The sequence below is a fragment of the Phasianus colchicus genome, chromosome 4, assembly GCF_987193195.1.
Source record: "Phasianus colchicus chromosome 4, bPhaCol1.hap1.1, whole genome shotgun sequence".
Lineage (NCBI taxonomy): Eukaryota > Metazoa > Chordata > Aves > Galliformes > Phasianidae > Phasianus > Phasianus colchicus.
This window is the reverse complement of record NC_143439.1, coordinates 7,800,433-7,818,465: the sequence shown is the minus strand read 5'-3', so window position 1 is coordinate 7,818,465 and position 18,033 is coordinate 7,800,433. Positions and strand designations below refer to the sequence as shown.

Sequence of the window (18,033 nt, the reverse complement as noted above, 5' to 3'; positions counted from 1 at the left end):
GGAGGTCTCTGCAAGTCACTTTGCATCTTCCTCAACACAACAATCATCTAAAGCCTGACTTAACTGACAGAGCCTTCTTTTCATAATCTAGGACCATCTATTTACAAAGTGACTGGCCCAATTTTTCCGTAGGCTAAGTGAAAGAATGAAATCATCAGATGAACTCTTTCTGTAAATATGTGCAGAAATGAGATAAAACGAGAAAAAAAAAGATTCCAAAAAAAAACTATTATTGTGATTCCCATTTCAAAGCTAATACAGGAAAGCTAAGATGACAAGATTCTGTCACTTCTATCTCACTGCTCTGCAACATGAAAAGACCTTTCAGTTACTATCAAGAAATCTGATTAGTGTAGCATTGTTTCCTTTCCTCGAAAGCTGTTTAGAACTACTCAGAAATAAAAAGGCTACCATTATAAATCATTAACAGGAGTACCATCCACCAGAACTCAATAATTTTTGCACCATGCATGTCTACCCGCTGGACATAAAGCATCATGTTTTTCAGGAAAAGAAATCTTGCCACAATTTATTTGTAAAATTCCTTAAACAAGCACTTTCTCTTCACAATTATCACTCAGAATTATTTCAGCAAAGTAACATTTTGTGTTTAGAACAAAGTATTCTAAATGAAGAAATGATAATTTCATTGAAGACATATCAATTCAGGACAAACTATACCACTTTGTCTTCAATAATATTCAAATAAACAAAAGAGGAAATAATCTATGTGATTAAGAAATAAAAGTAACATTGAAAACATTTATCTTAAATGCCTTCGGATTGTATTGATGATCTTACCTCCCATGTAGCCACCAAAACTGATAAGCCACCTTCATGCACATAAAAAAGTAAACACGTATCAATCAAACTTTATCATTCATAAGTAAATGAGGAGACTGTTTTTTAACACCAAGATGAGACCAAACATAATACCAGTTGTTTATAAACAAGCTAACAAGTATAGCAATACCTTATATAGATCAACATAAGTTGTCAGTAACTTCTACAGGTCAGTTACGCTATGGCTTTTACGTACATCCTAATCTGGTTTTGGGATTGCACATCTACATGAAGACACTCTCACTTTGCTTTTTGCAATACCAGCATGCAAGCAGTTGGACTAAATCCATCAGATAAAAAGGAACTTTATATTCCAAAGGCGTTCAGAGTATTAAAATACGTATGTAGGAGGATGCACACACAAATAATATTCAGCTACATACTTCAACAGGTCAGTTAAAAAAAAAGTATGTTGCAAGTATGCAAACATATATACAGTGGATTTTCAAACAAACAACTACAGAATGAGATGGCTTCACAGATTTCCTTCTAAATTTTCATTTTAAACATCAATCATTAGAAAAAATGGACATTTTTACATTAACACCCTAGAACCTACACAAAGCAATCTATACTGGCAATTTCAGAACTTCAAAGGTGTCACAGGAAATTCAGTCAAGTTGGCTCATTTTAGCCCAACAACATGAACTCAAGTCAATCATATGCAGTATTTGTAGTTCAAGTGCTTTGCCAAGTGAAGGAAAAAACTACACATAGAAATTAAACTGAACTAAAATAGAGGGAAAATATTCTACGGTTTTGTGCAATCTATTGTCATTCCCGCTACAAACAAGCTTCTCACATAAAAACAATAAAAGCAAGTGAAATTGTATTTAAGAGAATATCCAAAGATACTGCCAGAACACTGTCAAATATTTCAAGGCTGTAAATGGCAATATATTGGATGAAAAGTTAACACCCATTTAGCAAGCAGATGCATATTTCATCTGTAATGAAGGCCTGAAAAGAAGAGTTCACTTTATTCTGAATGCAGGTATCAAAGCAGATTTCACAAAGCAACACAGGCGCATCATCTAAGGATCTTTTTCACATTAAGAATCCTATTAGAAGGAAAACACTAAAAGGTAATTGAATTTCCCTCAGTTATCTTCATCTCTGTCAGCTCCTGCTACAATAACTTACTCTCCAGAGCAGAGATAACTCAATTCTGTCCAGCAAGCATATGTTATGAATCTCCAAAGCAAACTTGTCTAAATCATTCTGGTCCTCTATCAAGGTTGGCTGTGGATATGAACTCTGACAGAAAGCAAACAAATTTATTTTTATCTTTTCAATAATTCACTTCCCTGTGCCTTGATGGAAGAATCTAAAGGCACAAATGCTCCCAGTAATTCTGGGATTAAAAAGACTGGTTGAAAATATTTTATATGGAACTTAATGCTATTATAATCTGTTTGATTCACCATTCTGTTTTAGCAGAAACAAAGAAGAATGACACAGAATGTCACAGTACTTTCAGGTTCCTGTAAGAATATAAATATAATAACCAGAAATGTCGTATTTGCCATTTTTTTCTCCCATTCAACATAATATTTTCACGTTAACTTTCTAAATAACAACAACACAAGTATACTCCAAAAATCTATTTCAGTAAAGCTCTTAAAAAGATCAGTAAGTGCAAATTCTCCAATGATGCGAGCAAACTATATTCAGTTAACACGTCATTAAAACTTTAGGAAGATATAATCTTTATCAACATCACAAAAAAGAAGCAAAACATAAAGCAGACAAAAGAAGGATAAATAGCAAGAATCAGAACAGTTCCTTCCCAAAAGAGGAGGAGAGAACAGAAATTAAGAGTAAGGTTCTAGTCAAATTTTAATATTATACTTTAATAATACTTTAATAATATACTTATCAGTTGCTGCTGGTTTTAGGTTGTGTAATGTAAATATTAAAAACAATCTTAAGAATGAGTGAAAAATTGAGTGAACAAAAAAGTCGTTGCTGATACTAATTTATTCAGATTTGTAACATCATGAAAGAGCTGTGAGAAAGTGGAGCAGGATCTTGGAAGGTCAAGTCATCACAGTAACTAAACAGTACAGAAACTTCAGCATAGCTAAAAGACATTTAGGAGAGTAGCTGATTTTAGATATAAAATAACAGGCTCTGAGTTCATCTTTATTTTCACTTCTTCACTCCCTCCTTTATTGCAATAATATGATTTCAGTGTCATGAGAGAGAGTTTTATGAAAACATCAGTTTGGTATGGGATAATAAACATGCAGTGTTTATTTAAAAAAAAAAAAAAAAGGAACAACTAAGAAGAGAGAATGCACAAAACATATGAAATGCCATGTGCTGTTTGTGTTGTTTTGGGTCTTCCACCCAAAGGAACATTTGAACTTCATCCCCAAAGCCACTGATATACCATTAAAATTCCTTAACTTACACTCGTAGTATACAGTTGGAGACAGCTTTCCAACTATTACTCCCATAGTATATGTGTAAGTGTTAGGACTGTGTGAAGTCATCAGCTCTTAGTAAATAGTTAATAACAACAGCAGAGCAGACAGAAATATTGGTTGTCTGCCTCAACATCAGCTACAGTTCCTACTAAGAAAAAGGCATTTTGCAATGTAAGTATGAAACTAAGAGGCCAGTAAGATTTGCAGATAACTCAGGGTAATTCTTTGCTACAGGACGTTGCCATAACGAAGTCTACATGAATTCATCATGCAAATAAGGAAATTATCCCTTAAGGGGTACAAAGCACAAGGCTGTCATTACTGGCACAGCAAGAATCAGAAGTTGCTGAAGGGGTAAAGTGTGAAAGTGTATTCAGGAAAAATGCTACTATGTTTGCACTTTTAATAAACTCTTCCTTAAGTATCCACTGTTTGAGACAGGATAATAGACTCAAATGAGTGTATTCAATCTTACTCGTGCATGTTCCAGCAGGAATTCATCTTCCAAGAACAGACACAGAGTAGAACTATTAGAGTACGCACACACCATTTTAGACAAAAGAATAAAACTCAATTGGACTAGCAAAACGAAGTGAAGATGTGCTAAACAGTACATTAGAAAAATATAAATAAGGACAGCTGCAGAACAAAAAGACTTCTGAAGCCAAAAGACAAAAACAAAGAAATATATGTTGAGTACACATAACAGGAAACTTAAAAAAGGCTACACTAGAGCAGAATGCACAAGCCCAATCTACCAACTGGAATACAACGTAAAAACACTTATGGACATTCCGATCCTCAAGATTTCTTTGTGACCTTGAAGCTCCAACATCAGAATTTAACTTAAAGTATTTCTGTTTAGATCAAACCAATCTATGATACAGGAGAAATGTATACTGGTACCTGTGTTGCTTCTGGAAAGCTGAACAAACCCTAACACTGCTGTATAGAAGGTATGTATGTAATGCAAGCTATCCTTGGAAAGAAATTCTAGAAGAAATTCTACAATCAAACACAACAGGATATCTGCTTAGTTAATGCCAGAAATTTATAGTCTACATACATTTCTATCGTTTAGGTCTCAGCATTTTAGAATCGCTGCCTGGCATGAGCTTCCATAATGCCTGTACATGAATAATAAATAAGGTAAACTACTGATTTATTTTTCATGAATGGGTGAGAACAACAACATTCCTAACAATGTTAGGTGGGAACATCTAATTTGAAGCTAGATAGTTTAGCTGTCATATCATGAGCATTAAAGGATGCAGACAAACATCGAAAACGTTTTTTAGACAGCACAAAAGCCTGTATAAAAAGATAGAATATTAAGGGCTTCAAAGGAAATGTATGCCTCCCATCAAAAAGCTTTTTAGAAGACCAAAAATGCTGGCACAGTTAAACTGCAGAGAAAGTAAGGCTGTAAGAAAATGTTACTCTTCAAGGAGTCTGTTCAAACAAGGAAAATAGAAAAATATGTCAAACTATGGCACGTTAGGCTTAAAAAGAGAAAGAAGCAGGCCAAAAGAGTTAGAGGAATACTTGTGTAAAGGCATGAAAGGCAGTAATAAATTATTTTTGAAACAAAACAGGAACAGTAAGACTGCTAAGGTATCTGTATAGCTAATAGATGATCAAAGGATAAAAAGAGCTCTTCGAACACAAGACCATCACAGAGATATGCTAGTAGAGAAGTTACACTAAACAATCAGCAAGTGACCAACTGTCACTTGCTAGACAGCATTCACCCAGATGATGCAGAAGAACATAGGGATGAAAGCAGGTGAGCCATTAGCTGCAGTTTTCTTCTTCAGGCTGCCTCGGTGCCAGAAAAATTAAATGTGCCAAACGGATTCCAGAAGACAGCAGGGAACTACAAGGTAGTAACCCTGAAATCTATCAAAGACAAACTGGTGGATGTGTTTAAAAAGGCAAACAATGAAATAAACACATTGGCAAGAGCCATCATGGCTTTTGTGAAAGGGAGTCATGCTTCACTTGATTTCCTTGGATGAGTCACAGAGGATGCCAACAAGATCCAATTCATAAAGTCTACTGCTTGAATGCCAAGAAGATATTTAAAGAAAGTCAAGGCACAGTAGAAGGAACAGCCTAACGTGGATAAAAAAAACTTATTAAAACGTAGGAAATGAAAAAAAAAAACAGCTTTCAAAAAAGGAGGGAAATCAACAGTTGAATCCCACTGTGTTATTAATCATACTTAGAAATGTCTGGGGAGTAAAAGAGGTGCCAAATATTCACGACAGTTCTAATTCATAGAAGTAAAAACAAGAACCAAACATGAAAACCACTAATACAGTGACTGGGAGACAGAACAATACACAAAATCCATGCAAATCATTGTCTAAAATGTGACCCCTGCCATTTGGTAGAACTGGGGAAACATTGTTAAATAATTGCACTGTTCTTACACTAGGTATCTGCTATTCAACTCTGTTAGCAGCAAGATACTGAGTTTGATGGACTTTCGGACCAGCCCCCTATGGATACCCTACAGTGTAAAGACACAATTCATGTGTGAAGTAGAAGAGGAAAATTATTAATGCAGATATATAAAGAAAGGCATAGAATTTCCAAATGGACTGTATTTACATCATAAATGACTTTGGATTTTCAGTGCTCTAAACAAAGTCGTTCAAAGTTTACTGCCAAATTGTTTCCTATTCCAGAAAGCTGGCAGAATCTTTGATTCTAAAATGCATTAATAAGATGTTTGATTATGTGAGCAATTCCCATAACAAGTCAGAAGTGACAAAGAATGATCTGTGATAATCTGTGTGTGCAAAACCTGGTCATATTAGTAAGAGAGAAGTCATACATAATTTTGTGCTGGTTTTCTGAACACTACCTCCCAAATTAACTTGTTATGCCACTGCTGAGGAGGAAATGTTTCACAGTATAGATTAGATTTTACTCCTTTCTTAATGAGTATAATTCTACTCTGAGAATTATTCGTTCAAAAATTTTAAATGACAAGCTTGAAATTGAGCTTTATTTAAAATTTTAATTAGAAAGCAAAAAGAACAAATGGAAACCATTTCTAATAAAGTACTGCTTAGACACTGTTTATGTTCACAAGTCTTTTAAGCATGCAACAACAGTTATTCTGGATTTTGTGTGGTATCTAGCTAGCCAGGCAATTAATTTAAAAAGATCTGTTAGACTTGTAATCATGTGTCTCAGAATAAAAATAAAAAATAAAAAAGGATAAGAAAACCAACAGTTAAGATGCACAGCTGCAGAAAAAGATAAGTTCAAAAGGAATCACAAAATGGCCTGCGTTGAAAAGGACCACAATCATCATTTAGTTTCAACCCCCCTGCTATGTGCAGGGTCGCCAACCACCAGACCAGGCTGCCCAGAGCCACATCCAGCCTGGCCTTGAATGCCTCCAGGGATGGGGCATCCACAATTCCTTGGGAAACCTGTTCCAGTGTGTCACCACCCTCTGAGTGAAAAACTTCCTCCTAATATCTAACTTAAACCTCAGAAGGCGGAGAACAGCAGAAGCATGTAACACTACTCTCCATTTTTCTAATTACCCCACTGTCTTCCAATGCAGGGCAAAACTGTGAAACAGAAGTGGTCACAAGAACTGAGTCTTTATTTATTTATTTAAGGTTTCTGGAGCCTACAGATGCAAAAGAAAATCTCTGGATCATGTTCTGTTAACTCTTGCAGAACTAAGAAGAATAGATTAATTAAACTCAGCAATAATCTCTTACAAAAATAATCAGCTGTATCAGTATGTTCATTTGGGGGGGTGGGACAGGTTAGAAAGTTTTTAAAACAAAGGAAGGCTGATCATTAGCAGCAGATGAGAAATAAGTAGAAGTAATACATATGTAAAAGGTCATTAAAAGAAGTTGAAACCTCATGCAGTTAATAATGTAAAACAATGTGCAGAAAACAGACTCATAACCTCATGACATATCTGAATAATTTTCAGTTTACAATGAAATGAAATATAGCATAGATTATAAAATGTGGAAGAATTTCAATGTGATATTACTAAGAACTATGTATTAATTCTAAGCAATAAACTTCATCTGCATCAGAAACCAGAAGGCTATTATATGAGATGGCTATGGTAATAAATCTATTTTTTTCCGCATTCAATAGGTCTGAATCCTGTAATTATTTCAATCCTTTTATTTATTTATTTATTTATTGGAACAGATGCAACAGCTGAGTTTGAAACATTTAATTAGTTAAATAATTTCTATCAAGTCATTTCTATAAGAACTTACTACAATTTAATTATTATCTCTGCAAAACAAACAATTCCTATAAAAATTGAAATGCCTGTCAAGTGATAAAAAGTATAAACCATAGATGTTCATTCTTGCTTAGCTGAATAAATACATAGCTTCTACATTTGTAACACTCACTAAGCAGTAAAATAACATAATTAAGCTTAATTTAACGTCTCTTCACAGTCTCTTCACGTCTCATTTGTTTGCATCACTTGCCAAAAATATCCAAAAACTGTAAAGAAAGCAACACCATTTCTTGTGGATAGAGCAGTTCTAAAATAATGTTTCTGTTTCAAGCTGCTTCGGAAACAAAAATATCTTTGGTACTACTCAGACGTATTGTATTTTGATTTAAATGTGGGGTAAAACAAAAAAGATATGTCAGCATACCAGTGCAAGGTTTCATTCTTTCTCCTCTCATCCCTTATTAAAACATTCTGTAAAAGAAACCACTTGCTTTTATAGTCAATCAATACTTTATCCTCACAGTTCTCAGAGCACAGGAAACGTGTTACGATATTCAAGTGGAAAGTGAGTTTCTCATTTCAGTATCTTTTGAAACAAAAAACAAGAAAAATTCCCATCTCAGGAATATGAGAAATTTAAGTTTTCCAGTTTGGAAGTTGCCAACATGCGGCAGCAGCGCAAAAATGCTTAGTCCTGTGATGGAAGAAAATATCTTCCATGCTCAGCACTGTTGAAGAGTTTCCAATTTTTATATCACCTTAAAAATATGTTTAAAAATTCAAGTACAAATGAGTGTTCCTTCTACAACAGATGGTGGCATAATGCCTAACCTGCTCAATGCAAAGGGTAGTATTTGCTTAAAAATTTAAGATTAACATAGATTAAGCCCATTTAAAAAGAAATCTGTAATGCTATATTTTTGTGCAAGGATATATCTGTAACTCCTTAAGGTACTGAAAATCAAATGGGGTAACTTTTGGTTACATTACTACACGAAGCCTCCAACTAGCCTATTATCTTCATAAGTTCTGTAAAGATTCATTGCTGATAACGCACCCTAGTAGACAGAATAACAATTGAAAGCATTTCAAAATATCATTTTTCTAATGAATAAGGTCACTGCCATTAAGTGTGTTGAATAGCACTTCATATAAAATGATGATGTTGCAAGAGTCACGAAAGGGTTATTTGATACACAAGCTTTATAACAAAACAGCCTTTATTAAAAACATCAGAAAATTTTATGAAGAACAGGGACACAGTCAAGGATTAAAACTTACTTTCTTTGCCAGAGTACCTACTTGCTACATATAGAACTATCTATGATATACAGAATTAATAAATACACCAGGTAGCTTTCCATAATTCTTTAAACACCTCTCAAGCACTGACTCAAGGATGTTCTGCCACAACTGATTTGCAATAATTCATTACTTCCTCTGATCATCTAACATTTAACTCTTAATACACCTAAGGGGAAAAGGTGCAGGACACATAAGATTACCAGTCAACTGAAACACTGCATGTTGTTTTCTGAAAGGAAAAAAGAAAAAAAAGAAAAAAACAAATGGCTCCAACCAAGTCCCTAGCAGAGCACTTCCCGTGCCTGGCAGCCTACTTCTGTCAAGGCAATACTCATACTGAGATTCTTTTCTCAGCATGAGCCATAAAGTAAAAACATTCAGTTTATTACAGCTAAACTACAGTCTATAAATTGATACTGAATAAGAATTCAAACTATGAGGAAGAGTGTAACTCTTCCGCATGAAAAAATATAACCAAACAGAAAAAGGCAACAAATTTTACAGCAGCTGGAAATGCTAGATTTAATTATCAAAGAGAAATCATGCAGAGAATCTAGCCGCCTAGAATGATTTATAACAAATGTAAAGGGAAAGTCATGTGAAATTCTCAGTTAATCAACAGAAATGACCAGTAACAAGAATGCTAGCACTGTTTCCACAGGTAATGAAAATTGGAAACACGTAAAACTAAGCACTGAAGAGGAGAACTGTGTCAGACAACATTTAAAAACTGACACTTTGAGGAGGTAGGTTAGTTTGCAAATTATGAAAGCAGTTAAATTTTACTGAAAAAAGTCACTGTCCTCAAAGACTCAGGTAAGAATCTTTGACTGGTTTGGAACTTTTTCAGAAAATTCAGTGCTCTTCTACACACCCAATTTGCTGCACTATGAATGGTTTGGAATAGTTTCTTCATGCGAATCTTTGAGGGGAGAAGAAAACAATGCTAGAAGAATACTCTTCAAAAATACACAAGTACTGAGATGTGGTATTACCAGTCTTGGCCAAAATTCAGTAGCACCATATAGCAGCAAATTAAATCTCTTTCAGAAAGACGCCTGAATACACTAGTCCTAAAACACTTGCCAGTTTACATATTTTAAATTCTATACGTATGTATATTCACACACAAATACATGAAGAGATTTATATAAGACAGGAGGCATAACCAAGGCAATGGGTGCACCTGTCATAAATTATAAAATAAAGTCAATTAGAGCACAAAAATTCCCTCCCCCTCTTCATACTAAATCCAATTATTCTCGTAGACCAAACTGCAGCAGGCTGCACGCATAATCTAAGAGTGCAAATCACCAGATTTTTCAAGGTCATTTATAGAAAGCAGGCTAGGTGGTAACGTGAAATAAGTTGTTAGAATTCAGGCATAAATAGGTTATTCTTCAGCATTTTCAGTCTACTAAAACTCAGGGTAAGAAAATGCCTGAGATCTGTGCATGGGACGCGGTGCAAAATTTCAGGTGTTAAGTGCAAGACTATAAGACTATAACTTACATTAGAAATGCGTCCATTTTCCCATTCACTGTAAAAACGTGTGCCCTGCTGTCATCTCCTTAAAGAAATGTGTGCAATATTGCTTCATCAGGCATGTTTGAGATTTAACAGCATTGTAAAATTTTAAGTATCTCAGCTCCCCCTGTGACTTCTCCCTATGTCTACATTCATAGACTTACTTATAGAGGTAACAGTCAAAATGCAGGTGAAAAGAAATTACAAAAGTAAAGGAAATAAGATTGCCTTTTGACTGAATTCAGCTTAAGAAGATTCTCTCACGGCCAAATCCAAATCTACTATTCTCTTTCTTTTATGCAATGCTAGCTTAGAAGACAAATATCATAATTGACTAGCTCATAATTCATTAAGCTACTTATCTTCTACAAAATAATGTGCCACTAGGCAGTCAAGACAATGATTTGCCTTTGTCCAGACTGCTGAGCTATAAGCAAAGAGCTCAGCAGAGAGGACAGAAGATTGCATCCTACTTAAGAGAAGATGAACATTTCTTGAAGCTTCCTGAGGGCAGGACTGCAGAAGCAAAGGAATTCTGCAATGCAAATGGAGACAGACTCCCACCAAAAGGAAGGAAAAGAAAAATATCTAGTCAAGATGACAGATGCCCTTCTTGCCAACAGAAGTGGAAGCAAACGTACAGATGTTGTTGCTATTCAAGACACTAAGTTCCTTAAAGAGAAAGATCTGCCATGAAAAGACATAGGGATAGACATAATCATTTCTATTCAATTTTCTTCAATCTAAATCTATCTCATTTAGGCACTCAGAGTTTTCTCTATATTTGAAGTGATAGCTGAAACTCAAATAGTATACTAAAAATTCTTTCTTTGGAGACTCTTCTGGTGGCTTTGGTCACCCCATACTTTTGGAAGGGTACAGATCACCCATGTTTAACTTGTGGCCTGCAGGCTGCATGCAGACCAGGATAGACAGTACCAAAAAGATTTTATGATACGTGAAATGAAATCAAGTCATTCACAGAATCAGAAGAATAATTTGTGCCAGAACAGAAGATTAAAAATGGCTCACATTCATCCTTTAAAATAGCTTTTCACAAATGAGTTAAACATGCATCTTCAAGGTGAAAATCAACTTATCTGTGCTATATTTCAAACCATAAAAACGCGTCCCAACACTGCAATAAGGTTATAATAGTAAAGTTGTCAGTGAAGTACTATATTCATCGATAGTCTGTATTTACATGATAGAGCCCTATATTCCACACATTTCCCACATATACATGCACCTCTGTGCACGGTTTGCATCCGAAGGAAAAAAGTGAGCTGTTTATCATTCAGGGAGTTTCTGCCTAAATCCAGAGCAAAAGATGTCAAGCATGTCCCAGTCCAATGATTATTAGGGAATGAAGTAAAAAGATGCACTTTTCATCTCCACAGGACTGTCGCCAAACCCTTGATGTAATAAATGAAACACGCCTGCTATTTCACCACTGCAAAATGGTACTGTAGATATCTTACAACATCTCTGTTTGCAGGAGGGGGTAACTAGCTCTAGATGAAGTGCAGATACGTTATTAAACAACGCACAGCTTGAATCCTGGGGCCAACATAGATGACCTTTAGAACATAAGCACTGTCTAAGACAAATATGCTTTCATCTTTGGGGAGTATTTTTTCAAGAAAAGATTTAAGAGAAAAACAGTTTAGGAATACGTTAAACATAAATGTGCCTTCAATCCCTTAATGCTTCATTTTAGAAACAAAACCACAAGTAGTTTCGCATGTCAGAAGAAAGACTAAGTACTTTTTAAGCAGAGTATTAGCGAATTTAGTGAGATTTAACTTGGTTTTCGTTAAAACATCCCAGTAATTACAGAACACAGAAAGGAGCTAAATGAAGTAACTAAGATCCAAAATTGGAGGTATGACTAATGTGATTCCGAAAAAAAGTCTCGTATGTTTATAGCAAGTCTATAAAAACCAAGCCCTACATTTTACTTCAGAATCCCTTAAGTGGGATGAAAATGCAAAAACATAACAAACCACACTGAAGCATGTGAAATATAAGTAAAAAGATTTCAGAGATGGATTAAGTGAAACAGCAAGCTATAGAAAAAGAAAAAAGGTAATCTCTTGTCTTGGGCTTAATAGGCTGTTATCATCTATCTTCAGTAAGACTGGAGGGAGAGAGGGTGCTCAGATTTGTTTGGTTTTTTTTTCTTCCAGAGTTATATCTCGACAGTGATTCTAAACAGCTTTAACATATAAAGTGATATTTGCCTCAAGGAAGAGAAGAGCATTGGTATGATACCATTTCTTCCTCCACAAACCAGGATCTGCAGATTCTGAGGCACTCTGCGCAGCCTGGCTTTCCCACAAGAGTTAGTGGCAAGGTATCAAAACCCACTAGGACTGCTAACCATTTTTTACAATGGAATTGCCTGGGTCTGCAAAGCTGTTATACACTGGAACTATGCACCTCTCCAGAGAGGTGGTTGAATCACACTCCCCTGAATGTTTTTAAAAACCATCTGAATGTGGTGCTCAGGGACATGATTTAGCAGAGGGCTGTTAGAGTTATAGTAATATGGTTAGGTTGTGGTTGGATTTGATGCTCTTGAAGGTGCTTCCCAATCTGAGCAGTTCTATGATTAGGATACTCAATTACCATATGTTTGTTACAGCAGAGTTTTTTGTTGTTGTTGTCGTTTGTTTTGTTTAAAAAAAAAAGAAAAAAAAACTACAACTCATTTCTTACCTCAAATTCAGCATGTCGGTTAATATCTTCTGCCCTCTGTCTGCTCAAGATAAATTCTGCTTCGTTAGCCACTCTAACCAAATGGTCCTTCATAGTCTGACTCAACAACCTGTGGACAGAAAATATTTAAAAGCTGCCTTAAGAGAATGAAATCCTAAAACAATACTGCATATATATGTAAATGCACTGAGTTCTGTTCTATAACACTGACTTGACTGTGTTAAGTAAATGTTATAAATAAGGTTGAAGGGTAATCTTCTGGCAACTAGTAAAATTGTATTTCAGTAGTAAACTAAGTAAGAATCAAACAAGATGTAAATATCATAAACAGTAATTTAATTTAAAATAAAGTAGTATATTAAAATCTTTCAAATACACACAACACGTGCTAAAGAAAAGTAAGCAGCTTATGGCTATAAATATCCAGAGTGAAAGCCCTAATGTAAACAATATGAAGTCCAAATCAAAAGAAAAGTGAATTGCACTTCTACAATATAGTTTTTTTCTCCAAATACAAAACAGGAATTCTGTATACATTTAAGTAATATTTTAAGGATATTATAAAATAATGTAAAATATCCTCAGTCTCACAAACAAAATGCTGAGCTACACATTGCTTCAGGTTATACACAGAACAAAGCTGTAATACAATCTGAGATTTCTGAGACGTTCTGAGTTTATGAATGGCAGCAGATATAACAGGTTGAATTACAACCAATTATTCTGCGAGTTCACATATTGTTACTAAAAACATTTCCTTTTTAATTAGTTACACTGGGATTCATAAAGTTAAATCTAACTATCCAGGAGCTATAACAGGAGCTATACGCTGTTTTGAGAGGTGCACATTTCCATAGGATTACTCAAAGATAACCAAGACAAATCTTTTAATACCGGACAGTTTTGCAAAACACCTATTCTTAACCTATTATAACTTTTTTTTTTTTTTTTTTTAAGGCTTTTCATTACTAGCATAGAAGCAGAACGTAAAATCATTTGGTTTCCTTGCACATATAAACTAAAACACATTTCAACAAGTTCAGAGTCTAGCAAGATCCTTTCTTTAGAAAGGCAGGCTTTATTATGCAGGATGCATTCTAATGCATACGATGTCAATTTTATCACCAGTTATGTTTATCTGAGCTTCAGCTCATTCTGTTTCTATATGTATGTTTGGCAGTATGATCATTATTGCTCTGCTGTCTCATTTCCTGTCTTGTTCGTGATTCTTCAAGTCCACTTGTGGACTTAAGACATGAAATCTAGAGTCAGAAAAACATCAGAAGATGGAAACATTCTTTGTTCACTGCTTCTCACTTTACAAGGCCAGGAAAACTGCAATGTAAGAGCTAAATGAGACAGACCACATGATCTCAAACGTTTAAGTCACTGAATCTGTATGCATGAACTCTTAACAAAATAAATAAGCACAATTCTTTATTTGGGGCATGACTTCACCTAGTATTTGAGGAGGCTTATACAGAAGCGACTGTTTTAGAACTATTTTTTCTTATTTTTTCTATTTCTTTTTTAATAAATCACTTTTGGAATGGGAATAGCTATTATCAGCTAACCTAAAGTTTGGCTGTAAACATTAGTGACATGCTTCTACTTTCAAAACCTTGCAAAACTGGCACTGCTGGAATGACTTAAGTTCAATTTCATATTTTCTTATGGATTAAAAAAAAAAAAAAGAAGGGAAAATAAACTAGTTAAGATGACCTATTTGCTAAACTGAAAAAAGAAGTCCCAACATCACTGTCTCTAAACATTTACAGTAATGTTAAGCTAAAAATAAAATCCTACAGTGACAAGAAACTTTGCATAAGTAATGTCATAGTCATCACATTGGGGCAGATGCAGATTCCAAACATTTGACTCATATTTCCCCAAGATCTACAGTAGCACTTGCAAATCTACCAAGTAAGTATTTAAATAAACATTTTTTATAAAGTAAAGAACTTCCTAAAAGCACAGAGATCATGAATACAGATGTATTTACTGATCTATATCTAATGTAGTCAGACAGCATCCCGTTACTGTTACTGAATATGCAACACCCATTCCTTCTGCTAACCTGTTCAAACTTGGGAAAATACTAGTCATTCTCTTTCTGAACAGAAAGCATGCTCTCCAATAATTGTTTTACTTATTTTCCACACAGATTTTCCTTCTACCTACTAAATGTAGCCAATGACCAGCCCTGGCAGACGACCATATACTAGCACTTACTATGTGTTTGCAGAGATGATGGATTTGTTCCAAACAAAGCAAAAAACTACATTCTGCTACAGACGAGCAACACTCAAAGCAAACTAGAAGTTTATCTAGTGAAAATATATAGCTCTTATGCATCAGAAGAAACTTGTTCTCCTATGGATCAGTCCACACCTTTGTCAACTCTCTCTTAGTAATGCCACACAATTTCCCCATTTGCTCTATGATACTCCATAGTCGGCTAACAAAGCTAGAGAAACCTTTCATGTCATTTTGCAGATACAGCCTAGCTGATCTCACGGATTTATGAGGGTTGCTCCAAAAGTAATTCCTCCTATTTCATTATGCTGACACGTAACTTCAGAAGTAGATGCTGGGGTATGGCAGTGAAGGCTAAACCTGCCCAACAATATCCCATTATGGTTTGTTTGTTTTTTTATGGATGGCAGCAGAGGGGCAGTCTGACAAAATGGCGCCTAATATGGAAGCACTTACAGAACAAAGGTGTGCCCTTGCATTCCTCCATGCAGAAAAAAAGGAATCCACTGGCATTCATCAACACTTGCTTAACATTGAGGGAGACCAAACAGTAGGAGTGAGCACAGTGAGGAGAGGGTGGTGCATTTCAGTAGCAGCAACAGTGACAGTGGGCCACCTCCACTGGTAGAGATTTAAGAGTATAGCACGTAGGCCCTTGCTCACTGCTAGTGAAAACGCATAGATAGTGGTGGTGTCTATGTTGAAAAACAGTGTTTTGTAATTGAGAATCTGTTCTACCAAATGGTATAATCGTGCTCTCCTATCTGTTGTAGTTTCTCTGGAAATAACTACTTTTGGAGAGAGACTCACATACACTCCCACTTGATAGATTACCATCTGTTTTATTTACAGCAATGTTATTCAATTTTTTCCGATTTGAACAATGAAGTGTTTTTCCTGCATGGCTAGATATGCATGTTCTGTGGGAGTTTAACCATAACAGCTATGGGTAATGACAGTGTCTCAAACAGACTCCTCCCCCTTTGCATAAGCAGTTTGTTTCATGTCATTAACTTTGAAAAGTTGAACAGCCTAGTAAAAACAAGCAGTGGGACAGAACCCATGTGGGAAGTTAAATATATACTTGCATACTTTGCTGGGTCGGGAATGACATGCTAAAACCACTAAGTGATGGAATTACAGCCAAACAGATGAGATATTCTGATTTTTATTGTTACACTGGATAAGAACACCACAAGAGATAAAGCAAGAAATCTTTTTATTCTGATGTCTAACTGCTGAATGGTTAGTTAGTGAACCTTCTTGGAACAGGGGAAAAAAAAAAGGAGTGCAAGATTAAAAAAAAAAAAAGGTGGAATAGAAATACATGTGTAAGAGTGAGAAATGGATAAAACCTGGGTTAGTACTGCTGACGTTCAACAATTACTAGTTTTAATCAAAATACTGCAAAACCTTTGTAGGTGATGCTTTCAGCAGTTGTTTAGGCATAAATCTCTCATAAAGGACCACAGGGTAGACTATGATTGTTCCAGATAGAACCACAGCAGAGAACTCTGAGATAGCCAAGAGAGGAGAATAAAAGCAAGCTTTCCTATTTGCACTCCTCATAAACCTAGCATATAAGAAATTCTCTTACATCAAAAAGAGATGCATCTTACAGGGATACACACTGTCTTTCATGGGATCTAACTACTCAATGTGTAAAGTACTGGAATTACAGCTGCAAGGCAGTTTTACAATTGCTTTGTGCAACTCTGATATTTTACAAATATCCCATTCAATCATCAAAAAAATACAGACAAGTCCATAGTTTGAACACATTTACGCCCCTCAAAATATTGAAGAAAATAAACTGCACAGAGATACCAGAAAGCTGCCTTGGACTTGCAAGATTACAAACCTAAATAGCACTCTGAAAGGACATTTAAGAGAGGACACACCAATCCCTTCTTTTCTACCTAGAATAGCTATTCAGAACACGTAAGAGCCAAGTGAAAATTAATTTGAGGTTGTGTTCACTTCTGCATCAAGAGTGACAGAATTTATGAAAATTTGTACAATCCCTGTACACACACGGTGTGCAGTATAAATACCTTCTTGTTACTGCTATATTAATTTACTTTTTAAAAGCAGATGTTACTAGAAATATCATACATAAAAAAGCATTTAAGAATTCCCAGGCACTCAAAAGTGTTTTATGATTTTGCTTTTTTACAGAACCAACAAATTAATGACATATTCCCCAAAGCAAAACCTACCTTTGTCACATACACACACTCCAAAATTATGAGCAAAAAGGCTTACATTAATTTTTAATCATTAAATCAGTTCTCCCAAAAAGCTTCTGCTTGTTCATTAAGTTGCAGCAAAGCTCATATGTTTCCAGTTACATAAAAAGATGCAATTTAAATCCTTGCACTGATGATCAAACAAAACTCAGTAAAATAAAACTGTTTTTAAAATGGCTGTGTATGTCACACAACATCTTGGTGCACGCACAAGATAATCATGTAGTGTTCAAGAACCCCACCTCAAATCACTTTTCCATTTCTGAAACACATCCAGGCTACAATTTCTAATTTTAAGCACATTTCGAATGTTGGTTAAAGTCCAGCTGAATGGTCTTCTGTAGTTCAAATTCACGCATTAAAAAAAGCTGCTTCTGCTATGAAGCAAAACAATAGCTTAAGAACTCAGAACATAAATCATCTAAAATCCCTTTTACAAAACCTATCACTTAAG

The 18,033-nt window shown here is 35.2% G+C and overlaps 1 protein-coding gene across 7 annotated transcripts in view; it reads right to left on the bottom strand.

Moving 5' to 3' along the window:
- Positions 1-18,033, bottom strand: part of LRBA (LPS responsive beige-like anchor protein) — a 370,588-nt gene that overhangs the window by 234,896 nt on the left and 117,659 nt on the right. For all 7 annotated transcript variants that reach the window (XM_031588887.2, XM_090138536.1, XM_031588890.2 and 4 more), the window contains one exon: positions 13,075-13,183. In XM_031588887.2, the coding sequence (XP_031444747.2) occupies positions 13,075-13,183 (109 nt within the window). The remainder of the gene's footprint in view (positions 1-13,074; positions 13,184-18,033) is intronic.